At 24.7% G+C, this 26,338-nt stretch overlaps 9 protein-coding genes across 9 annotated transcripts; 5 read left to right on the top strand and 4 right to left on the bottom strand.

Annotated features, from left to right (window-relative positions):
- Positions 1 to 959: 959 nt before the first annotated feature.
- DICPUDRAFT_88799 (uncharacterized protein) lies at positions 960 to 1,649 on the bottom strand (the record flags this gene model as incomplete). Its single annotated transcript, XM_003290040.1, has 3 exons — positions 960 to 1,312; positions 1,428 to 1,500; positions 1,572 to 1,649. The coding sequence occupies 3 exons, from the start codon at positions 1,647 to 1,649 to the stop codon at positions 960 to 962; spliced, it is 504 nt and encodes a 167-aa protein (XP_003290088.1).
- A 193-nt stretch (positions 1,650 to 1,842) lies between these two features.
- DICPUDRAFT_154581 (uncharacterized protein) lies at positions 1,843 to 4,746 on the top strand (the record flags this gene model as incomplete). The annotated part of the gene is made up of 3 exons (XM_003290050.1): positions 1,843 to 2,023; positions 2,108 to 2,333; positions 2,424 to 4,746. 3 exons carry the CDS (start codon positions 1,843 to 1,845, stop codon positions 4,744 to 4,746), a joined length of 2,730 nt encoding a protein of 909 aa, XP_003290098.1.
- A 196-nt stretch (positions 4,747 to 4,942) lies between these two features.
- DICPUDRAFT_154580 (uncharacterized protein) lies at positions 4,943 to 6,486 on the top strand (the record flags this gene model as incomplete). The annotated part of the gene is made up of 2 exons (XM_003290049.1): positions 4,943 to 5,240; positions 5,456 to 6,486. 2 exons carry the CDS (start codon positions 4,943 to 4,945, stop codon positions 6,484 to 6,486), a joined length of 1,329 nt encoding a protein of 442 aa, XP_003290097.1.
- A 686-nt stretch (positions 6,487 to 7,172) lies between these two features.
- Positions 7,173 to 10,273, top strand: DICPUDRAFT_154579 (uncharacterized protein; the record flags this gene model as incomplete). Its single annotated transcript, XM_003290048.1, has 3 exons — positions 7,173 to 7,443; positions 7,554 to 9,894; positions 9,982 to 10,273. 3 exons carry the CDS (start codon positions 7,173 to 7,175, stop codon positions 10,271 to 10,273), a joined length of 2,904 nt encoding a protein of 967 aa, XP_003290096.1.
- Positions 10,274 to 11,628: 1,355 nt separating this feature from the next.
- DICPUDRAFT_80842 (uncharacterized protein) lies at positions 11,629 to 13,339 on the top strand (the record flags this gene model as incomplete). The annotated part of the gene is made up of 2 exons (XM_003290047.1): positions 11,629 to 12,978; positions 13,058 to 13,339. 2 exons carry the CDS (start codon positions 11,629 to 11,631, stop codon positions 13,337 to 13,339), a joined length of 1,632 nt encoding a protein of 543 aa, XP_003290095.1.
- A 1,941-nt stretch (positions 13,340 to 15,280) lies between these two features.
- DICPUDRAFT_154575 (uncharacterized protein) lies at positions 15,281 to 18,258 on the top strand (the record flags this gene model as incomplete). The annotated part of the gene is made up of 2 exons (XM_003290046.1): positions 15,281 to 17,465; positions 17,531 to 18,258. 2 exons carry the CDS (start codon positions 15,281 to 15,283, stop codon positions 18,256 to 18,258), a joined length of 2,913 nt encoding a protein of 970 aa, XP_003290094.1.
- Positions 18,259 to 18,348: 90 nt separating this feature from the next.
- DICPUDRAFT_36779 (uncharacterized protein) lies at positions 18,349 to 20,640 on the bottom strand (the record flags this gene model as incomplete). The annotated part of the gene is made up of 1 exon (XM_003290039.1): positions 18,349 to 20,640. One exon carries the CDS (start codon positions 20,638 to 20,640, stop codon positions 18,349 to 18,351), a length of 2,292 nt encoding a protein of 763 aa, XP_003290087.1.
- A 128-nt stretch (positions 20,641 to 20,768) lies between these two features.
- Positions 20,769 to 22,519, bottom strand: DICPUDRAFT_98573 (uncharacterized protein; the record flags this gene model as incomplete). The annotated part of the gene is made up of 3 exons (XM_003290038.1): positions 20,769 to 21,455; positions 21,526 to 22,273; positions 22,360 to 22,519. 3 exons carry the CDS (start codon positions 22,517 to 22,519, stop codon positions 20,855 to 20,857), a joined length of 1,509 nt encoding a protein of 502 aa, XP_003290086.1. The 3' UTR covers positions 20,769 to 20,854.
- A 1,881-nt stretch (positions 22,520 to 24,400) lies between these two features.
- On the bottom strand, positions 24,401 to 25,102 carry DICPUDRAFT_36797 (uncharacterized protein; the record flags this gene model as incomplete). The annotated part of the gene is made up of 1 exon (XM_003290037.1): positions 24,401 to 25,102. The coding sequence occupies one exon, from the start codon at positions 25,100 to 25,102 to the stop codon at positions 24,401 to 24,403; it is 702 nt and encodes a 233-aa protein (XP_003290085.1).
- Positions 25,103 to 26,338: the final 1,236 nt, after the last annotated feature.

Genomic DNA, 26,338 nt, shown 5'->3' with positions numbered 1-26,338 from the left:
TTATAATTATTTTTCTTTTCTTTTTTTTTATATAATAATTAATTTGTTAGTTTCACCTAGATTTCTGAACAAAGTTCTCTAGCTTGATTTCAGGATCTATGTGTAAGGATTAGCTGTGTAAATTTTTTTAATTAATTGTTAACATTGAGTTTTTGACTTAAACATTCAATTAGAATAGAGCAAAGTAAACACGACTTTTATTAATTTACTTTTAAAATTTTTTTAGTTATTTAATTTTTAATTTTTTAATAACAACCCCTCTATAAGCTATAATCTTTGACCCCAGTTCTGCTCCAGTCAACGATATATTTATGGTCCTATTACATCTTATCAATGTGTTTAACTTAAAAAAAAACTAAAAAAAAGCACATTTATGACAAAATATCTTTGGAAAATACTGGAGAGTTTTTCTTTTTTAAAAATATATATTATTATTTAAACTCTGCCTGTAAGATCTAATTTCAACTTGGATCTTATTCATTTTATTTAATAAAATCCTCGAAACAGGTTGAATAACAAAATTTTCATACAACTGACAACTTAGCAAAGTGGTCTAATGCGATTGACTAGAAATCAATTCCCTTCGGGGGCGCAGGTTCGAACCCTGCAGTTGTCGATTTTTAAAATACCTTTATCTTTCAGGTGATATACCCACTATCTTTCAGGTGACATTTTTATTATTTAAATTATTGTATTATCATATAATGTTTATCTTCACTTTTTTAAAAAAAAAACATATAATGTAGATGTAGCTACTTTATTTATAGATAAATAATAAATATAAATATAAATTCACTTAATCTCACAAAAAAAATATATAAATGATAAACCACCCACATACTTAACAGATAACGAAGCAGCTACACTTCCAGATGCTCATCAATTAATTCCTTTAAATAAAAAAATACAATATTCTTTAGTTTTTTTTTTTTTTTGTAAATTTTATTTTTATTTCTATTTTATAAATCTGCTTCGGTTGGGTAAACTGGGTGTTTTAATGGTATAATTGATTTCTTTTCAACATCTCTAGGTAACGCCTTTCTCATATCTAGTGCATCTTCGTCTCCAGAGTAATAGCCTATAACCGTTCTATAAACTGAATATCCAAATTTAGTATACATATTAATAGCTAATGCATTTGATTTTCTAACGAAAAGATCAACGAAATAACCATCGTAAACTTTTTCAGAACCTTCTTCTAAAATATGCATTAATCTATCTGCTAAACCAATTCTTCTATATTCTGGTGCTACTGAAACTGCTGTTACATGTCCATGCCAATTTTCACCTTCACCCTCTGCTTTACCTAAAACTGAAAGTTAAAAATAATTTATTTATTTGTTAATTAATAAATAGATCTATATTGATGAAGTTTATTTGAAATAAAAATATAAAGTTTTGATAATTACTATAACCCATTGGTCTACCATTTACATCCTCAGCCATTGATAATAAACTTGGCCATTTTGATAAATATTGTAAATAAAATGGTAAATAATACTGTGTGTTTATAAAAAAGTAAATTAGTAACCCTAATTAATAAATAAACAGTAAACCTATTATATAATTACAGTTTCGGTAAGGTAATCTAAATTTATATTATTAAATTTAAATAAATCGTCACAAACAAATCTCCTAATTGTGGTCATAGTTTTACTCGTTTGTGTGTGTTTTTATTTAATTTTATTTTTTTCAAAAAAATTTTTAAAAAATTTAAAAAAATTTTTTTTTTTTTTTTTTTTTTTTTTTTTAAAAAATTTCATTTAGTTAATTTAAATTGAAATGGTTATTGTTAAATAAATCAAATTCAGTATAATAAATAAATAAATATTAGACAATATAATGGATAGAGAGAAAGAGTCGTTATTAATATGGGAAAAATTTGTATCATTATATTCAATACCTACTAATATAAATGAAATCATAAACAATAGCAATAATAAAAACAATAGCAATAATAAAATACTTTTTGAATCTATTAAGTCAAATAAATTAGAAACCTTAGTTTTAGACTGGTATTTTGGTATATATCTTTTTTTTTTTTTTTTTTTTTTCCCTCTTTTTTTCTCATCACATAAAATAAATACTAATATTTATTTAAAAATAGAATCAATTAAAAAATATTTTAAAAATACATTATCTGGAGAGTTTTGGAAATTTTTTAATAATGTAGATTTAGATAATATTTCAAATAATAATAGTACCACAGCAACAATATCAAGTAAAGAATTAAAAGTTATAAATCATCAATTTGCTTTATCAATTAATTTATTATACAAAGTTTTTTCATATTTTAAATCAAATTTATTATTATTTTATAAATACCTGTTAAAGTAAATACTATATCATATAATATCAGGTTCTTTTATTCATATTAAGTATTATTTACTAATAACAATTATTATTCACTTTTTATCATTTAGCAGCGAAAATGAATATATATTAAATAATGATAGTAATACCGAAAAATTAAATTTTAATTCAAAAATTTTAATCAAAAAATTACAAGATTTATTAATTACAAATTTATTATATTCAAATAAGAAATCTAAATATTTCAATACAATTTTATTTATGTTTTTCGAAAGAGATTTTATATCATTTACAAAATCATTTTACAATGCAAAAAAACATCTAAAATCAAATAAAATTGAACAAGGAGATAGTTTTCAAGAAGAAGAGGCTGAAGAGGAGGAAGAAGAAACAACTGAAGAGCCATCCTATGTTATGGAAATATCATTTGAAGATAGTATAACCGATATCAATATTAAAGAAGATTCATTTATGGATTTATGCAAAAAATTACACGACTTAAACTTTATCGTAATTTCAGAAGAAATATTCACACAAATTCTATTCAAGAAAATTTTTGAACACATAGAAAAAAGATGCAAGGGTATTTTTGAAAAGAAATTTCTTCAATCAATTTTAGAATGGGCCGATCAAGTTATTTTTAAATGGTTAGGAATGATATTGTTATCTTCCAACAACAGCAACAGCAATAGTAGTAATAGTAATAGTATTTTAAATGAATCAATAAATAATAATAGTAGTATAATAAACAATTCATTGAATCAATCATTCAAAGATTTAGATGACAATTACAATAATTATAACAATAATAATGAAGAATTTTATAATAATATTTTTAATCAATGGAAAACTAGATTAGAATTTTCAATATATGAAAATTTTTCACAGCAAAGAATTTCAGAATTATTTGATATGATTGTACAGTATCCAGATAGTGTCCCATCATTAGAAGATTTATCAATTTGTTTTCAAAAGATACCAATCGAAAAAACACTAATCAACAATTTAAAAAGAGTACTTTTACAAAGATTATTACATCCAGGTGCAAATACGAATGATATTATTACACAATATATATCTACTATCCATTCTATGAATATTATTGATCCATCAGGTTATGTTATGGACCAAGTTGGTAAACCCATTAGAGAGTACCTTAGCCAAAGAGAAGATACAATTAGATGCATAGTATCAAGCTTCACAGATGAATCAAATGCAGAAATTTATGAAGAGTTTTGTAACTATGATCCTGATAATGCTGATTCTTTAGATTTATCAAATCAAAACTATGACTTGTATTTAGATGAGGCAGATTCATTAGCAGACTATTTACAATGGAATCCACTATCAATCGATGGCAATATAATAAAATCAACAACAACAACAGATCACAATGGAAAACAAAAAAAACAAGTTAAAAAAGATACAATCAGTCATTTGGTAAACATTTATGAAGGTACAGACTTATTTATAAACGAATATAGATCAATGCTATCAGACCGTTTATTATCGACCAACGAATTTGACTTGGATAAAGAAATTAAAAATATAGAACTTTTAAAACTAAGATTTGGTGAAACCAGTTTATACAATTGCGAAATTATGATAAAAGATATGTCCGATTCTAAAAGATTAAACACTCAAATTAAAACAGTTTTAACAAATCAAAACCAAAACAAATTCTTTGATTTTGAAACTTTGATTTTATCAGAGTTATTTTGGCCAACTTTAAAAGGTGAAGAATTTACCTATCCAAAAGAAATTCAAAATAAAATGGATCTCTTCTCAAAAGAGTATGAAAGAATTAAAACACCAAGGCAATTAATATGGAAGCAGCATTTAGGTTTAGTTGATTTAGAAATTGAAAACAATAATGGTCAAATTCAGTCATTCCAAGTATCACCAATTCATGCCTCTTTAATCATGCTATTCCAAGATGATACTCAAGTGTATTCATTGGGTCAATTAACAAATGAATTACAATCAACAAAAGATTTTATTAAAAAGAAATTAATATTTTGGATAAATAATCAAATTATTAAAGAGGTTTCTTTTGAAAAATATCAAGTAAATCAATCTCAACAACAATCAAACGATGGTGATGAAGATAATGGTGAAGCTCAAGACGGTGATGATGACGATAGTAGTAGTGATGAAGAAGATAATAAAGTTCCATTAGTAGAAGAAGAGGAGGAAGAAAAATCAACATCAGCAAAAGAAAAAGAGGAACAAATGAGAGTTGTTGAAAGTTTTATTATTGGTATGTTAATGAACTTTAAAGCTTTGCCATTGGAGAGAATCCATGCAATGTTAACAATGTTTAATAGTGAACAATATACTAGTACAATTCAAGAACTTAAGGTTTTCTTATCCAAACTCCAAAATGAGGAAAAGATCGAATTGGTTGGAAATGATTATAAAATTAAAAAATAAAATCTTTGCACCCCCACTTAGTGTTTTATAAAAAATCACCCCTCCAAAATAATTTTTTTTTTTTTTTTTTTTTTTTTTTTTTTTTTTTTTTTTTTTCATTTATTTCAAAATTTTTTCATTTTTTTTATTTTTATTTCATTTTTTTTTATTAATATTTATATAAAATTAATTATGAAAAATAAAATAAAAACAAGTTATGATAAATAACAATGACATACAATTAACAAATTATAATGATATAGTTAAACAAATCTGCAACTATCTAAAAGATATATCATCTTTTAAAGAATTTAAGAAATATTGGAATGTTGAATATACAAATATAAAAGAAAAGTCAAATAAAACAGATAGTAATAATGAAAACAATAAATTAAAATTAAAAGATTATGTAGAATCATTTGTTAAAGAGAAGATATTTAATAATAGTAATAATAATAGTAATAATATTAAAGGTATAACATTTAAACTGGTTGCCGAAATCGATTTAATTGGAAGTAAGTATTTTAAATAAATATAAATAAAAAATTTAAATAGTTTCTAACTAGTGATTTAGTTAAATCAAATATAAAGAGAAGAAAAAGAAAATGGAATACTTTTAAAATTGAATATAAAGATGAAATCAAAAGAGGATATATAGCAGATGTAATTTCAAGTAAACTTCATTCAGAACTATTACCGTTTTGTCAGAATTATATATTTTCAATAATAGACAATGAATCTCTTTGGATTAGAATATTACTTAGGCATAGTAGTGGGGCGAATAACAATATAATTAATAATAGTAACAATATAAATAATATAAATAATATTAATAATAATATAATCGATTATAATAGTAACTATTCAGTTATATATATAAAACATTATTTAAATTCAGAATATTATTTTATTTCATATAGTAGCAGAATCAACTTTGATTTCCTTTTACAATCACTCTCACTTGTATTCAATTACAAATCAATTAAAAACTATAATCTTTCTGAAAATAGTTTGGACATTATAGAAAACTATATATTCAATAACAAAAGTAACAATAATGATAATGATAATGATAATAGTAAATCAATTTTTGAGAATCCACTTTTAACAGTACCATCACTCAAGAAAAGAAATTACCAATTGGTTTTAAAGTCATCAGAAAGATTACAGTCATCAAAAGAAGAAGAGGAAGAAGAATGGAATAACGATAATAGAGTTACAGATAATTTAGATATGAATTTAAATTTAAATTTAGAAAAAAAAATTAAATTAATTAATAACAATGTTGATAGCAATAATAATAATAATAATAATAATAATAGTAATAATAATAATAAAAATGATAAAATAAATAATTTTTCTCTTTTGAACAATAATACCAACAAAAATAATACTTTAGCCTCACACATTTATCATGGAAATCAACAAAGAAAATTAGAATTTAATTTTAAAACACCTTTAAAATCCAAAACCATTAATAAACTATCACACAACCAAATGGAATCATCATCTCATAATAATAATAGCAATACCAACAATAAATCATTGTCCTCTCTTAAAATAGAAAAAATACCCATCGAATTCAATCTGTTATTTGAAGGTGAAAATCCAGTCAAAGGTATAGAGAAATTAATGTCTATGAATCTTATTAAAAAACCATATCCAAGTTATTTCAGTTCAATGTCAAAAAAGAATTCAATAATCGTAAATGAATTTAGCGATAGTGACAGCGATGATGATATATTTCCAGAAGAGGATTGACATCATTATTTACTAAAATTTATTTAATAAAACATAATAAAAGATTTTTTTTTCACCTATTTTTTCACCCTTTTTTCTGCTTTTCGAAAACCATCATTTTTTGATTAAACTCAAAAAAATAGGTATTTGGAGTCTTTTTTTTTTTTATTCTGCATGGTTTAAAATAGATGTATCTTTATCCATTTTAATTTAATTTTTTTTCAAATAATTACAAAAAAGGTAATATTTGTGATTAATCCAAAAATTATTTTAAAAAAGACAGTTTGTTAACTATTACTTGAAGAATTTTCTCTTTTCTTTTTAAAATTTTATTTTTTTTATTATTTTTTTTAAAAAAAAAAAGTTATGAAAAAAAAAAAATGAAAAAAATTAAATTTAATTTTTTTTAATTTTTTTTATTTTAAATTATTAAAAAAAACAATAAAAAAAAATCTTTAGCAAAAATTATTTATATAAATTTCTAAATCTATTTAGTATAATTTTATATTATCTTTTTTTTTTCATTTATTTATTATTTATTTTTGTGGGTACTTTTGTTGTTTTTTTTTTTATTTATATATTTCAACATTAAATAATTTATAAATAAAAAAAAAAATTTCACTCATAAACAGTCCCACACCCCCCAATAAACAAAGTATATACACATAAACAAGGGATATAGATTTATATAATATAGCAGCTCAAAGATGTCAAGTGTAAATATACGTGTCTTTACTAGATTCAGACCTATGAATGATAGGGAAAAGGCCCTAAAAGAAAATCAACAAATTATACAATTCCCAGATGAAACCCAGGTTGTAATTAACTATCAAGGAGCACCCATTCCATTCACTTTTGATAGGGTTTTCCCACCTGATAGCACACAAGAAGAAGTTTTTAATTCACTTAGTGATACAATTACAGATGTTTTAAAAGGTTATAATGGTACAATTTTTGCTTATGGTCAAACTGGTAGTGGTATGTACAAAAAATAAAAAACAAAAAACAAAAACAAAAACAAAAACAAAAAAAACAAAAAACAAAACAAAAAAAAACTTTTTTGCTAATTATCTATTAATAAATTAAAGGTAAAACTTATACAATGAATGGTCCAGATGATAAGAGTGATGTGGAACAATTAGGTATTATTCCAAGAGCTAATAATTTAATATTTAATAGTATTGCAGAAGATACTACAAATTCAGAATTTACAATAAAGTGCTCATATCTTGAAATTTATATGGAGAGTATTCAAGATCTTTTAAATCCAAAGAATAATAAGAATTTAAAAATTCGTGAATCAAAAGCTATGGGTATTTACATTGAGGGTTTAGCAGAAGAGTTTGTGGCATGTGAGGAAGATGTTATGGATTTAATGGAATTAGGTGACTCATCACGTTCTGTTGCAAAGACAAACATGAATCATCGTTCAAGTCGTAGTCACAGTATTTTAATTTTAACAATTGAACAAAAATCAACTGATGGTAGTAAAAAGAGGGGAAAATTAAATTTAGTAGATTTAGCTGGTAGCGAGAAAGTTTCAAAAACTGGTGCAGAGGGTCAAACATTAGAGGAAGCTAAAAAGATTAATCAATCACTCTCTTTACTAGGTAATTGTATCCATGCTTTAACCGACTCAAAGAGAGATCATATTCCATTCCGTGATTCTAAATTGACCAGATTGCTTCAAGATTCACTTGGTGGTAATACAAAGACTACCCTTTTAGTAACCGCTTCACCCCATTGTAATAATGTTGAAGAAACCATTTCCACTTTAAAGTTTGGCGCTCGTGCTAAAACTATCAAAAATTCTGTTAAAGTTAATCAAGAAAAGAGCGCTGCAGAATTACAAATTATTGTTAACGCATTAACTAAGGAATTGAATACCTTAAAAGCCTATTCAATCTCTTTAGAAAATTTAGTAAATTATTTTAAATCACCTTCATACCAACCAGGCCAATCAATTCCAAAAGAGTTGGAACCAAATAAACAAAATCTATTATTATTACAGGCCCAACAACAACAACAATCACAACCATCAACAGCAAATGGTGTCAGTGGTGGAATACCACCATTAAGACCAAGATCAACAACCCCAACTCCTCAATCATCTAGATTAAGTTCATCATCAACAGCAAATAACAGACATTCAGTTGCTATTACTGGTAGCCACTCATCTTCAGGTAACACTACACCAACACATGGTTTAACTTCATCAATGTCATCGTCATCATTAAACTCACTTGCATCAGATGATTTTAGTATTGAAGATGATCAAAATGGTTTATTTAATCCATTAGCAGTCGTCGAAATGTCAATGGAAATAGAAAAGATGAAGGAAGAAACTCAATTGTTAATCGATAAATTTAAAGATGAAATCTCTGAAATTACAATTAAATATGAATCGGTCCAAGATGAACTTATGCAAGCCAGAGTCCAATTGGATCAGACAAAAGAACAAGCAGAGCTAACTCGTTCATCATTTGTAAAAGAACAGTCAGCACTCAAAGAAAGTGAACGTAATTTATCATTAGATGTAAACTCTAAAGATCAAAAGATTCAAGTTTTAATTCAAAAAATTGAAGATCTTCGACTTTTAGCCTCTCAAGTTATACAGTACTTGGAAAGAAAGAGGTCATCCGACGATTTTGATATGGGTGTTTTATTAAACTCACAAATCAGCAGCTCTGGTCCTCTTAACTCCTCATTTATTGATGAGGGAACCTATGAAGATGACATCAACATTGAAGATATTATTAGATACCTTTCAGAAGAAGAAGTACTTTCTATGCAAATTAAAATTCAATTACAAAACAAGGTACATCAATTAGAACAAAAGATTAACCAAGTGGTCCAAGAATTAAATTCAGCAGAGCAATCATTAAACTCATCCATTATCAATTGCCAAAAACTAGAATCTGAAAACTCAATAATTAAACGTAAATTTAAATCAATGTTTTCTTCAAATAATAGCAGTAGTAATAATGGTTCAATGTTAAAATTAGAAGTTTCAACAGAACAACCAAATCAAGATCCAATGTCACCAAGTCCAATTTACACTTCGCCAATTAAAGAAAATAATATTCAAGAAAATGGTGCAACAACAGAAAACGAAGATATTAACGACAGTAGTATTATTAATGATCAAGATATGCAAGGATTCAATGATGAATTTGAACAAAAATTAATCGAGGAGTCATCAAAAACTAAAGAGCTAGAATTAAAATTACAAAATGAAATTAAATTATTAAAATTACAAAATGAAAAAAATAATGAAGAATTAAATAAAGCCAAAGATGAATTATCAATTAAAAGTGCATTATATCAAAATCAAATTTTAAATCTACAAAATGAAAATCAAACACTCCAAAATAAACTATCACAAGAAAAACAACATAAACAATCATCACAATCACAACAATTAGATATGTAAGTAAAAAAATTAAATTGAAGAAACATATATATTGTATATATTATGTAATAAAAAGTACAAATTCTAATATAATTTTTTTATAGTGCAAATAAATTAAATGAATTAATTAAAAAATCAGAGACAGAATCCGAAGAATTTAGAAGTGAAAGAAAACTACTTTTAGATGAAATTGGTGAATTAAAAGAAAACCTAAATGAAATGGAATTAAAGACTCAAGATTTACAAGACCAGTTAACTTCAACTCAAAGATTATTAAATAGTAGACGTGCCGTTAAAATTGTAAGAGGTGGTGCTGATTCTTTAAAAACTGCTTTATCTGCAAAGGTCGAGTTTGGTCAACATACTTTAAAAAAGACAGGAAAAAGTTTATTTTAGAGCTTTATTTTCCCAATAATATATTAAACAATTTTATATAAAAAAAAACTCAATAATCAAAAACAAAGCATTATTGAAATTTATTTATTTATTTAAAAACAAAAAAAAAAAAGATAAAAAAAAGAAATAAAAAAAAAATAAAAAACTTATTTGTAAGATTATTTATTTAAATAAATAAAAAACTATAGATTACTATATTCTTTTCTAAATGTTGGATTAAATTTTTTTCTATTTGTTTAAATGATGAACTTAATAATAATTAACAATAATTAATAATCAACAATTATTTTAATTTATCAAAGAATTTGATTATATTTTATTTAAAAATTTTATGATATCAAATATTTGATTAGATTTAAAAATTTCATGTTTAAGCTAATTATTGTTATGATTAGAAAAAGTTGTTGTATTGGTTTTATAGTTTGTGATTGTTATCATTCTTTTAAAGGAGCTTGATTATTAAAACCATTTTTGTTCCATTTTATTTAATTATCATTTAAAAGGTCAAAACCAATATATTCTATAATACTTTATAAAATATTAGTTATATGTTAATGTACTAATTTTTTAATTTTAAAATTTATTTATTAATATATGCATTGCAATAAAATTTTATTCTTGCTATTTTATTTTTTATTGTTTAATGTAAAAAAAAAATTAAATAAAAAAATTTGAAAGAAATTTTAAAATGTGGTTATTGGCATCATATAAAGTACACCTTTGAGTTAATGTAAGATTGGGCTTGGTTGCTGTGATAATAATTTTTCTAAAATTAAAAATTATAATAAAAAATATATTAATAAATAGTTTAATTTTTAGTTTCCTAAAAATAAATATATATTTACCAATTTTTTATTATTGGTTTTTGGTACTGGGCCATTAGATGAATCTTATACACCTTTTTTATCACATATTATATATTGTTTGTTTGGTTCACTTGAATTTTAATTTATACTTTTTCTATTGATCATTAAAGATTCAATTATTAAAAATCAAAAAAAAAATCAAAATAAAAAAGGTTTTTTACATTTTAATTATTATATTTTATTCTTATTGAACTTCTAAAGTTTAACAATTTTTTTTTTATTTTTTTAAAATTTAATAAATTATAATTTTTAAATTTTAAATTTTTTTTTTTTAAAAATTTATTAAAATTTTTATTTTTTTTTCTTCATACCCACACTCACACTCACACTCACACTCACACTCACACTCACACTCACACTCACACTCACACTCACACTCACACTCTTTTTTATATAATACTCATATACATTTTTTTAATTACACATATTTACATTTTTTAATAATCAATTTTTCACAAACCATATTTTATTAAAAAAAAAAAAAAAAAAATGATTTTTTCAATAGTCGGAGCTATCTTCCTTTATTTATTTTTATTTTTTATCTCCAAATACTTCACCAATACCAACAATAACCCACCATCATCACAACAACAACCACAATCATCACAACAACAGCCACAATCATCCCCACAATCACCACAATCATCCCCACAATCCCCACAATCACCACAACCACCACAACCAACACAACCAACACAACCAGAACGTACTGCATCAATCCCTAACTATAGAAAACTATTTCAAGATATGGATGCATACGAAAAACAACAACAACAAGATGAACAATCAGAGCCACAACCACAACAACCATATTCTCATTCAACCGCACAATCAACCAGTTATCCAAATTTAAATGAAACCCACTCACGCTATACTACTGGTAGTGTTCCATCAACCAATCAACCACAACAACCACAACAACCACAACAACCACAACAAATCAACCAAAAATCACAACCAAACAACTATCCTAATTATAATAGAGCCCAATCACGTTATACTACAGGTAGTGTTCCATCAACCAGTCAAAAACAAAACCCACAACCACACTCAAATCCAAACCCACACTCATATCCAAACCAAAACCCAACCCCAAACCCAGCCCCAACCCCAAGCACAAACCCAAACCCAAACCCACAACATAAACCATCAAGTGCACATTCTGTTAGCTACCCAACATTTAATAGAGAACAATCACGTTATAATGTTGCTGGTAATTCTAGATCCACCAATTCACCACAACAATGCCCACAACAACCACAACAACCATTTAAACCATCAAGGGCAGAATCGAATTACCCAGCATTTAATAGTGCACACTCACGTTTCAATACTACAGACGGACCAACAACAGCAAATACTCCAACAACTAACCAACAACAAAGGGCACACAAATCATCAGATTACCCATCAATCAATAGAGAACAATCTCGTTATAAGTGTGCAAGTACACCATCATCAAATACTCCAACTTTCAACTCTGCAAATAATGAAAAATTAAATAAGGAAAAAGCAGAAAAAGAACGTATTGAAATATTGGAAAAAGAAAAGATGGAAAAAGAAAATTTGGAAAAGGAAAGAAAAGAAAGAGTCCGTGAAGAAAAAGAGACATTAGAGAAAGAAAGATTAGAAAATCAAAGATTAGAAAAAGAAAAAAAAGAAAGGGAGCGTTTAGAAAAAGAAGAGTTTAGCGAATGCTGTATTTGCTATATCAAATTAGACTCAAACAATACCACCTCGATAGATTGCTCCCATAAATTTTGCTATGGATGCATCAGTGAATGGTCCAAATTAGAAGAAACTTGCCCATTGTGCAGAAAAATTTATTTTTATTTTCATGTAAGTAATTCATACATTAATATTTATACATAATAAAAAATATATATTAATATTAATTTATTTTATTATTTAATTGCAGAGAGAGGGTCGTATTCCAAGAGAAGTCGTATTAGATTTAATACTTCAAAAATATAGTTCAGAAAATAATTCTCAAAATAATTCCGAAGATGAGTCCAAAGTTAAGTCCCAAGATGAGTCTGAATATGAATACGAAGATAATTACGATGATCATTCCGTTTATGAATCAGATTTCGACTCAGATGATCATATCAATAATGATTTCGTTTCAGATGATCATATCAATAATGATTTCTCTTCTGGCAATAATGAAGAATTAGGTGACCCAATGGATCTCGATTAAACATGAAATCGATGGCGATGAGATTAATAACTAAATCGTTTCACTCAATGTTTCAAGTATTGAACTCGATGGCGATAAAATTATTAATTAAATCGTTTCAAATATTTCATTAAAATCGATTAAAATAGTAAACAATTCAGAAATCATCAACATATAGTAATAAATATCATATAGTTCAACTCATTTGAAAAAAGTTCAAAAATGTGCAAGTCAATTCCAAATATCAAATAAAAAGCAAAATATTAAGGTAACAATAATGATATCATCATTATTATTATTATTATATTCAAATATAAAAGAAACTAATATTTAATTTTAATATCTTTATAGTTAAATTCTTTATTTTTCCGAATCAATACTTTTTGTCAAAAGTCTCTAATCAAACATTGGGTTTATGTTTAATAAATAGTCAACAACACCAAGTGCACCATTATCATCTGGATGTCCATCTACATCAAATATTATCACATATTTCTTTTGAAAGCTGGCAAACATTTATTTAAATCACCATTACCACCTTAGTACTTAAATGGAACCACCTCACAAATCACACTCAAAGTTATAATCCAGTAGTATAACCACAACCACAAGTTCAAATTCTACAACACACACCAAAAACTCACCACCACCTCAGTACACTTTACCCCCGTTTCAAATTTTTATTTTTTAAAACATATATTTATAACTAATGGCAAAATCTACCACAATCCATTATAATTACAAGTAAGTAAATTATTATAACATTATAAACAACAACCAATATATGTAGATTGAAAAATTTATTAAGATTCAAACATAATTACTAATCAAATTAATTGCTACTAATAGGCCATTAATACCACTTAAAGAATTTACTCAGAACATGTCTTAGTACCAGTAGTACAATATTAATCAAAATTTCATTATATTTTAAAAGTTCAATTCACTGGTCATTTAGCTCATTGTTCATTGTTCATTGTTCATACCGATTCAAAGTAGAAATCGTCTGTAGACCAATTATAAATATCCAAGCTTTCCATTGCTCCAACTCATCCACTTACCCAAAGCTTTATACACAAGAAATATTGGTGAAAAAGATGAAACTTAGTTCAAACCATGTTAATACTTAATCTAGGGGAGGAAAAGGTATAGAACACTCAGCTACAAAACTTTAAAGATATTTTCATAGAAATATTTATATAAATAAATAATTTTTTCTAATTGTAAATAAATTAATTTTTAAAAAAATAAATTTAAAATTTTCACTTAGTTTTACACACATTTAATCTTAATAATGAGTTGTATAATTTTAATTTAACTTACAATTGCACATTTTTTCACCATTTAATAATAAACATCAATCACTTTTAAGTATATTTTATTTTATTTTTTATTTTTTTTATTATTTCCAACCCTAATATAGCTTTCTTTCCTACCAATGAGTTAACAAACTTTGAATTTGATTGATAATTTATCTTTAATCTACTGCACAATAATTATCAATACACCAAAAAAAAACCTATTTCTTTTGATGATGGGATTGTATGTTAGAGATTTTTAATTTTATTTTCTCTTTAAACCTATTTGTTATAAATAAAAAACAATATATTAAAGGAGGGGGTTTTTTTTTTTAAATCAAAAAAAAACTTTTATATAAAAAATTAAATCATCAAATTAATTAATTATAGTAATAATTTTTACTAAAGAAACCTTTTAAAATAAATAATTTTCTACCTTTTTATACAACACACCATTTTACAAACCTATAAATAGATCGGTTTGTTTTTTTTTCAATTAAAAAATTTTTTTAAAAATTAATTAAAATTTTTTAATTTTTTTATTTTTTTAATTTTTTTTTTTTGACACAACAATTTTTGTTTAAAGATATAATAATAGTTTATTTAATATTAAAAAAAAAATAATAAAGTAGAAAATATATATAGGTTTTTTTTTTATTAAATAATGATAAGGAGATCAACTATGAACTTTACTGGTAGCCCTAATACCACCCTAACAAGAAAAAATACAAATAACTTTAGTAATAGTTTAAATAATAATATGTACAATAGCAACATGAATAATAATAATAATAATAATAACAATAATAATAACAACAATAATAATTACTATTCAAATAGTATAAATAATAGTAATATAATACACCAGCAAAATAATAGTGGTGGTAATAATAGCAATAATAACAGTGGTGGGAGTAATAATAACCATAATAACAACCAAAACAATCATGGTAACCAGAACAACAATACAAATACCCACAGTAATAACAATAGGGTAGATTGGAAATTTTTAAAAAATATAGATATCGATGCCATTGTTAAAAACAACGATATTGAAGCATTACAACAAGTTATACAATTAATAATAGAAATTACCGTTTTAAGTATCGAAAATGACCCAAAGTTTATTAATCTAGACCCCGCAATGCTAAAGCTTATAAGACTTTCACAACTTTCAATTCAATATCTTGTAGATATGAGTGATAGTTACGAAGAAGACCTAAAGACAGCCAATGAAACCATCATATCTTGTAATAATCAAATAGATCAACTTAAGACCAAAATACAACTTCAAAACGATGAAATCGCATTTATAAATAGAGAAAGAATTTTTGAACTATCAATGAAGGCTGAAAAAATTCAATATCAACAACAACAACAAAATTCAAATTTTTTAAATTTAACACCATCAACAATTTATCAAAATAATTTTAATAAATTTAATCAAAATAATAATATAAACAATATGAATAACAATATAAACAATAGCAGCAATAATAACAATAATAGTAATAATAATATTAACATTAATAATGGTAAAAATAAAAACAATATTAATAGGTCTGATAACAATATTAATAAATCTGTAAATAACAATAATAATAATAATAATAATAATAACAATAACAATAATACACAAAATTATAACAATAGCTATCATCAAACACAAGAGCAATTATTAAATATTGAACAACAAAAAAAACTTATTGAAGATAATAATAATTTAAATGATAGAATGAATAAATTTGAAGATTTACTAGAAATTATTCAAAATGATTTTATATCTTATAAGGAAGAGTTAGCTGTTAAAGAAGAGTCTAGATCCAAACAATATGAAAGAGAAAGAAAAAAAACAAGTTTATTAAATAAGAAATTTGAAGGACAAAAGGAAAGAATTGAAAGATTAGAAGAGTTTATTCAAACAAATTTCGCTCCATATGAATACAACGACCAAGTTGATGAACAAGGAATTGTAAATGAAAATAACCCTTATGTAGTCCAACAAATGCAAAATTTTCAAAACTATCAACAACAACAACAACAAATTTATGAACAACAGCAACAACAGCAACTATATGAACAACAACAATTATATGAACAACAACAACAGCAACAGCAACAGCAACTATTTGAACAACAACAACAACAACAACAACAGCAGCAGCAATTATTTGATCAACAGCAACAGCAACAAATATACGACCAACAGCAACAACAACAACAACAACTACGTGAACAGCTCCGTGAACAACAACTTTTACAACAGTTAAAAAACTCACCAAAAAAACAAGATTTAAATCAAAAAAAAGGAGGTAGCGAAAAAAGTGAACAATTAAAAATTCAAGAAAAACAATTTGAAATGGAAATTGAAAGAGAACAACAAGCTAGAGAACAACAATTAAAAGAAAAACGTGAAAAAGAATTACAAAAATCTAGGGAAAAAGAACAACAACAAATATTAAATTCCTCGGCTGGTAGTCAACCATCACCAAGTCAAACTAGACAACAAACTCCAAAAAACCACACACCTTCTCCATATCAACCAAAACAATCACCTCAAAAAATCCAACAACAACAAATTCAGCAACAAATCCAACAAGAAATTCACAAACAACTAACCCTATCGCAACAACTTCAAAAACAAAAAGAACAAGATAATATTGAACAATTAGAAAAAAAAGTACAACAAGTTTTAAATGATGAAAATAAAATAGAAAATGATAATGACCATGAAAATGAAAGCGAAGTTGATGAAAATGACTTAAAACAAAAACAAGAAACTGAAAATGAAAACAACAAAACCCAAGATGAAAATAAATATCAATTTAACCCAAATAGACCAAAACAATGTAAGTATTTTTAAATATATTTAGGGTATTTTAAAGTTTTTTAACCTTTTATGAAATTTTATTAGATTTAACATTAAATAGTAGGCCATATAAGCTACCATCATTCACAGTTCAACACTCCAAAGGATCGATTAACGATGAAAGAGAACAAATTGCAAATCGTATAAATGAAAGGCTAACTGAACAGGGTATATCTATTTCAGAGGGAATAACAAAGAAAGATTTAATTCAGTTTTTAAATCAATTAGAAATTGAAAGAAAAGATGATAGTAACTTTGAAGAACAAAAAGATCAAAGAGACCATTTAGAATTTTATATTAACCAAATTTTAGCATCACAAATGGCAAGTGATATACAACCAATAAAACAACAACCAAATAACAATCTTAATTTGAATAATAATTTAAATAACCAAAATAACAATCAAAATCAAAATCAAAATCAAAATCAAAACAATAATAATGAAATAGGTACCTTTTCATCACCATCAACAGTGTCATCAGGTAGTATTTCACCTAGTCCACAAAAAAACAATTTTAAATCACATAAAACGGCACAAGATCGTAATATAGCATTAATACTTCAAGAAAATAAAAACAATAATAATATCACCAATAGCTCTTCAAATGCAAGTTTTGATCTTTCAAGCGATGAAGAAACATTTAATACCAACAAAAATAAAAAAAAACTAGAAAAAAAAAAACTATCAGCTTATGAAGAAGAAGAGGAGGAAGGTATAATAGACTACGATGAGGATTATTTGCACCAAGAAGAAGAATATGTCGAAGAATAATAAAAAATAAATAAAATAAATAAACTATTTAAATTATATATCTATTTAAAAAAAAACTAAAAAACTAAAAAGCTTTATTTATTTATATTATTAAAACTTTGGGAATAATCCAACAATACCAAATTTATTTAAATCAGTTAGGGTGGAAAAGAATGATTGATCGATTTTTTTGTTACTATAGATGATTGATAAGAATTCGTTTAATGAAATACCATTTGGATAGTTTAGTAAAGTATTCCAAATTGACTCCCATTCATTTTGAATTTCCATTGTGTAAACTTGGTCATCTTGAATCCCAATAAAATATAATGTTGGTTCATTTGAATTTATTGAATCTATTATTAATTTTGAAATATTATCTTTAAATTGCTTTAATTGTTTTTCGAATATTTTTTTATTTCTTGTTGTCATTTCCATATCTTGGATCTGTAAATCTATATCTTCTGAAAATGTTTTATGAAGTTGTGAAAGCAAGTGATTATTGATTTTATATAGCTTGAAGTTATTTGATGGAATAATATTAAATGAAGCTGCATCATCTTCCTCGAGGTTATCCTCCAATTCGATTGACATACCCCCAACCCAATTTTCCAATGGACTAACTTGATTTGAAATAGTTTCCTGTGATGTTAAGTCTATAATTTTCTCTTCTAAATCGATTAGTAATCTGTAGATGGATGGTACATTTAGTTCATTTTCTATAAAATCTAAAAATCTCTTTGGTAAACTTGCTCTATTTGAAATGTGTTTTGATTTTGAAAAACGATCGACTATATCATCTACACTAGTAATACCCTCTAGTTTACCACTGCTAGTATTGAATAAATTATTTTCTTTTGATGAATTGGTAATTGAATAATCTAACAAAGCCAATGTTGAAGGTATACATGAATATAAGCCTTCTAATAACTGTGTTACTGATAATGTTGTGCCATTGATTTGAGATAACGGGTTTTGTTGGTTGGGGAATGGTAATAAACTTTTAATACCGTTTGATAAAACCTCTTTGGATAAATTTCTTTTAGACTCTTGAATAAAATCTGTTGTATTTTTCTTTTGGACAGCTTTACATAAATGAGATAGCTTTCTTAGGTCACTTTCTTCAAAACGCTCTGGATCTGGACTTGTATTATAATTGTAGTAAACTTTGAATTGTCTATTTGCCTCACGTGATAAAATATCTAATTTAACCTTGTATTCTCTTTCTAACAAACGGGCATTTGGATCAAACACGATGGTTTCAAATAAGATGGTATCTAAAAGCTTTTCTAAAAATTCCTTATACTTTTCAAGAGATGAAAAGTAATCGATATTTTCTTTTAAAATATTGAAAAATGTTATAAATGGGTCTGAGGTTACTCTATAGTGATGGGACTTCATATAAATTAAACCATCAATAATTGAATTGTTTATAATTTTTTTGAAATCAACTTCATTGTTTGCTTTACTGAAATCGAATGATTGCTGGATTGATGATTCTTTTAATTGAGAATTTAATTTTTTAAAAAGCTCAGTGTCTACAATATTTATTTCGTTTAATATGAACTGAATTGAATCTTTGAGTTGTTGCGAGGCAATTTCCATACCCTTTGAACTGTCTATATTTTTAAAAATATTCTCTAAAATATGATACTGAAATTGTGGTATTATTTGATTCATTTTTGAACCAATAAACATATCCCATTTTGTAATATCTTCTCTCCAATAGAACTTTGATAGACGATTGGTAACTTGAAATATTTGACTATTAGTTTCGATTGGTTCATAAGGATTGAAAGAAGCAAACACATCATCTTGATAGAACGAGTCTGAAATTGGTTGGATGGTTAGCTGGCCATTGCTCCATTGGGTACTTTTTGCTACCTCTGATTCGAAATGCTTTTGCTCTTCTTGTTGCTCTCTAACGATTTCCATTTCCCTCTCCATTGAGATACCTTTATTACCAGATTTTTTAGAGTTGTTTATTTCATCATTTGATAATTTATCAACGAGTTCCTTTCTTTTCATACGTTCATAATCGTCATAGGGTGTTACATGTTTTCTTAATTCGTGATGATAAAATGTTATACCTTGATTAGCTGCCAACAAATAGCATCTAAGAGTAAAGGGTGAGATTGTGTTATCGCTCTTTTTGAATGTATTTTCATTTAAATTTAAAAACTTTGATAAATCTTTTAAAATTTCTGGTCTCTCTTTTAAAAGAGTATCTGTTTCATTTTTTAAATTTATTAAACTATTGCTCAATTGTTCGTTTGTTAAATTTAATAATTCATTTCTATTTTTAATATTTAAACCTTTGACTGTATAACTACTTTTATTTGTTGTATAAAATCTATTTATATTTTTTAAATTATTTAAAATTGTTATGTGATTTTTTATCATTATTTAAAAAAAAGTTTTTTAATTAAAAAATGAAAAAAAAAATTTCGTAAAAATAAAAAATAATTAAAAAAAAAAAATAAAAAAATAAAATAAAAGAAAATAAATAAATAAATAAATAGATTAATATTGATTATAATTTAAATGTTTAATAAACTTTGATTATAATTTTAAACTTTCATTAATTAATTTATTCGATTTAAAAAATATATTAAATTTAATTTTCAACGCTATCTTGAAGGTCATCTTCACAACTACTATTATTACACATATACGATGGTAAACCTGAACCACAAACTTCCATTGTACATTTTGGGAATGGTAAAATATCTGGGACTACTGCCATTTCACTTGAGAAGATAGAACCAGTTGAGAAATATACATTCATATAGAAACCAGTCCAACCACCTTGTTGTGGTTTAGTCACAGTATACACATAAGTATTTGGTGAAGTTGCTTGAATTTCAAATGAAAAGAAGTAATTTGGTCTAATACATTGTGGGCCCACATGTGATGGATGGCATTCGTAGAATCTAAAATCTCTTCTAACTTTTGATTCAGTAGTACCATGGTATAATAAAACTTTGGTGACAGTACCACTTAAAACATTAAGAGTGATGGTACCTGAATTTTTATCATTTGAATAATCAATTGACCATTTAAATTGTGGGATTGGCATATTTTTACTAACTAAATTATAAAAGTTTACAATTGTGTTTGCAACTTGCTGTGATTTAATACCACTATGAGTAGTATTTGCAAAAAGTGCGAGTTTAGTTTCACCTTTTAATTGACTAAAATAGAATTTTGTTGAATCTCTGTAAAAAAATTATAAAAAATTAATATTAATTTTGATAAAAAAAATTAATAATATATGAAATTACTTACGGTAAAAAGAATTCATCATTGACTGCTAATATAATAAGTTTTGGTATACTTTCAACAACATCAATATAATTAATTGGATCGATGATTTGTGTAAGCTTAGCGAAATATTTTGTGTAAAGGAATTTGGTGATATTGTGGTTAACATAATCTTGAAGAGCAAATGACCAATTACCGTAACATTCGATTTGAGCTTCGATATTATCTACAAGATTTAAAACTGAAATAACCATTGGTGCAATACCAATAACTCTTGGATCCTTTACCATTGCAGTACCCCAAGTAGTCCAACCTCTTTTACTTCCACCAGTAACAACAAACTTATTAACAGTGTAATTTCCTGTAAAGGTATTACCAAATTGTTGAATGGCATCCATAGCTCTAATAGCTGATTTAGTTTGTGGGTTTAAACTAATCCAATCAGTTTCGTTGGTGTTCATAAATTTTGCCCAGGTATATGCAACTATATCATCCTCTTCTCTTAAAACACCATCATTCTCAAAAACTAAATCTTGTTGTGGAGTTTGTTGTAAAGTTGCTGTGATTGGACTGGTTGCAGAGCAAAGCATTTTATTACCAAAACCATTGATTTGACCAGCAGTTGGAACGGCCCAATTTTGAATATCTCCACCCTCTATCATTAAGATAGCTGAATCTATATTTCTATCTAATGCTTTGGGGATGCATATTTGTAACCAATGTTTCCAAACTGGTGCACTACTTTGGCTAGAATTTAACCATTGTTGTGAACCTGAAGAATTTAAAAAAAAAAAAAAAAAAAAAAAAAAAAAAATTAATATTCCGTTTCATTTTATTTTTTTTAAAATTTATACATACGAAATTCTAGAATATGAACATTAGCATGTCCAATATCATAGGTGGCGTTTAAAGTCCATTTGAAGTTTGGATCATATTTTTGTACAAATTCGCTTAATACTTTAGACTCAGCATTGATTAAAGTAATAAGGAAAAGAAAAGCAATTAAAATTTTTAGCATTGTTAATATATAAATGTGATTTAAAATAATAAAAAAATTTCATATTTATATTTTTTTTTTTTTGAACAAAACAATTTTGTGGTTTTTAAAAAAAAAAATGAAAAAAAAAATAAAAAATAAACGTTAAATTACCAAAGGTCGTTATGGGTATTATTGTTTTCTATCTAAAAAAAATAATGTGTTGATTGGTGAATCAAATTGTTTGAAAATAATATATAACAGATTAAAAAAAAATGAAAAATAAAAAAAAAATAAAAAAAAAAATAAAAATCTTTTGGATTGGGTTTTTAATTATTTTTTAATTATTTTTTTTAAATTTTTTCCAGCTTCTGCATTGCACGATAGGATACTTTTGTATTGGTAATACGCAAAAAAAAAAAATAAAAAAAAAGAAATTTTCAAAATAATTATTTTTTTTTTTAAAAAAAATTAAAAAGGATTTGTGATAAATATTTTAATGAACATAGTGTGGTTATCTAACACTTAATGGTGCGTCTTTTTTTAGATAGAAACCATTTTTTTTCCTCTATCAACCCCATTACTTTACAAAAATAGATAAAATTAAAAAGTAAAAATACAAAAATAAACAAAGTTTTTTAATATAAATATAATGATCTATTAATACCCGTATCTTTAAAAAAAACCACATGCGAAGTTGATTAATTTGGAAATTTTTTTTGCTGTTAATAAACGCAATAATGGTTTTTTTTTTTTTTTAAAAGATATTTAATCTCACAAAATTAACAATATCATCTTTTTAAAATAAATTTACACGAAAATTACCATTATTTAAAAGAGTTATATTTTTCAACTTCATTATCTATTATTGTCTTTTTTTTTATGATGCGATTTTAATAAAAATAGAAAAAAAAAAGATTAAAATTAATTTATATTAATTTAAATTTAAAATTTTTATTAATTAAATTACATATTTAGTAAATATATTTTTTAAAGATAATAAATATATTAATTGTACTAAAAATAATTTCTGTATTGATAATAATTCAATTTATATTTGATCATTATGAATGTGTATAAATTGATGAGTTATAAATTAGATAGTGTTTTTTGGAATTGAGATTTGATTTATTAATTCTTTTAAGAGTAAGAATAGCATAAATTTAATTTGGGTGTAAAATAGTCACTGACATGAATTCACCTGTGTCAAGTTTCTCCTTGATCTTTTCTTCAATTGATTGTTCTTGAATACGACTCTTCAATCTGTCCAAAGTATTTGCTTTTCCTTGATATCAATAGCAGTTAAATCCGGTCAAATTTTCTAACTAAAAGCTAATTAGCCAACCAATATTTTAATAAAAAGCTTTATATTTGTTAGTATGAATACTGCTTCTATTTTCCTTATTCAACACCGATTTTCTATCTATTGTATTATACTAATATGCTAATATACTTAGTAATTGAAGCAGTTTTAACATAATTTCGGTTATTAAAAATATTTATGTGTTTATTTAAGGATTGAAGAAGATAAAATTTATAAAAAATTTTGAAATATTTATTTTTATAATTATATTAAAGTATTTCAGTTAAATAATAAAATAAAAAATAATATAGATATAAAAATAACTATTATTTAATAATGATTGGCAACTGTTTAATAGATAATATTACTATTTTTTTTTTTTTAAATAATTTTTTTTTTTTTTTTTTATTATTTATTTATTTTTGTATATATTAACAAGGTTAAAAAAAAAGTATTTTTTTTTTTATAGTATGGATTTGATTAAAAAGCAATTTTAAAATCGTTGTTAACGATTTTAAAAAATTATTTAAAAATCAAAATTATTATTAATTTTTTTTGAATGGGTTATAAAAAATTGTATATTATTATTATTATATTAAATATTATAGATTATTATTAATTTAGTGGTGGTGAGCTTTTTTAGCAGCGTTGAAAATAGTATTTTCACCAACTTTGTCATTAACCATCCATTCATCATTTTCAATTTCGTTGTAAATTTCTTCTTCGAGATCTGGGTATTTACCTTCTAATGATTCGAAAGTGGTATTTCTAAGATTTGATAAAAAGTCTTCCATTTTCTTTTGTTCACCTTCAATTTCTTGAATGGTATTTAAAAGTGATTGTCTGTATTGTGATGAGGCTTGTTGATCAGCTTCGAATTTCTTTTCGACAAATTCAACAAATTTGGCATCTTCAGTAGCCCATGAATCGATGACTTCTTTAGCTTTAGTGTCGAGATTCTTGAAGAAGGCAACAGTGTCTTTTGGTAAAATAGATTCATAGAATTCCCAGTTGATCTTGGCTGGAGTTGAATCAATACCTGGTAAAGCATCGAATGAAGCTCTATTACGTCTAGCTTCCATGAATTCATTGTAAGCTCTTAAGACTTTTGGTGATTTAGCAAGAACTGGATGTGAAAGGATGGCATCAGCAAAATCAATATCAGTGGTGAATTCTTTTCTTTCTGGGACAACTGGTAAAGCTTTTTCACCATCTAAGTATGGTCTGATGTATTCTGGGGCGCTTGAAGTGCTTGGAGCAGCAGCAACTTTAGCTTCAACTTCAACAGCTTTGCTTAATAAACGTAAACCATTACGGAACATTTTATATTAAATATTATCTAATAAATAAAAAAAATAAAAAAAATTAATATATTTCTTCATATAAAACATATTAAATTTTGGGTTTGGTTATTGTTTTTTTTTGTTGCGAGAATGAAGTGATAAAGTGAGATTAATGGTATTAATTTATCATAACAAAATATCTGTGTGTCTTATTTTTAAATATATGTATATATTGATTGCTGAATATTGATAATCGTTTAAAATGATGACTGTAAAAAATTGATATTTGCGCTTTTTGCTGTAATCTGTATCCCATGATGGATGTTAAAAATTATTTCGTTATTGATTAAACAATGTTGCTATTTAATATTAAATTTTTTAAAAATTAAAATTTATATAATTTTAATTTAATGATCATCACTAAATCAATGCAATCATTATTATAAATTACTATGAGTGTTTGTGTGTAATTCGATTTTTTTTTATTTATTTATTTTATTATTATTAGATATTATTTTTTGTGCTGCTATTGTTATTTATTGTTTAAATTTAATAAACCAAACCCAAAATTAATTAATTTACAATTAAAGGAAATAGTAATATATCCACACACTAAACGTACTTTTATATGTATGAGAATAAAAATGAAAAAAAAAAATAAAAAAAAATAAAAAAAAAAAATTAAAAAAAAAAATTAAAAAAAAATAATTTTTTTTTTTAAAAAAATTTAAAAAAATTAAACAAAATTATTTTTTAAACAAGTAATGTGACGAAGTTCTTTATCATAATATTTTTTTAAAATTTTTTTTTCAGATTATTTTACCATTTCCCAAATCAATCATAAATTTATTTTTTGTTGATCACTTTGTTTAAATCATCTTTCTTTATTATTTGTTTTATCTTATCAATATTTTATATAAAATATATCTTTAAAAGAAAATGAAATTTTAAAATAATGTGTTGGTTTTTATAAAATGGGGGTGGGGTGGTGTTTTTATTTTTTTTTATTTTTTTTTATTTTTTTTATTTTTTTTATTTTTATAGGTTACTGATAAATTATTTTATTCTTTAATTGGTAGCTTATTAATAATAAACAGGTTTTTTTAACTTTATTTTTTATTTTTTATTTTTATATATTGCATTATTCTTAATGGGTTCAATAATATTAACATTGGAGTTAAATAACCCAAATAAAAAAATAAATTATTTAAAATTTTAATTAAAATAAAAAAAAATAATAAACCCCCACTTTTAAAATTTTATTTTTTATTCTTT

Source organism: Dictyostelium purpureum (assembly GCF_000190715.1).
Source record: "Dictyostelium purpureum unplaced genomic scaffold DICPUscaffold_205, whole genome shotgun sequence".
Lineage (NCBI taxonomy): Eukaryota > Evosea > Eumycetozoa > Dictyosteliales > Dictyosteliaceae > Dictyostelium > Dictyostelium purpureum.
Note: the sequence above shows the minus strand (reverse complement) of the source record. Positions and strands in the feature narration are given on the sequence as shown.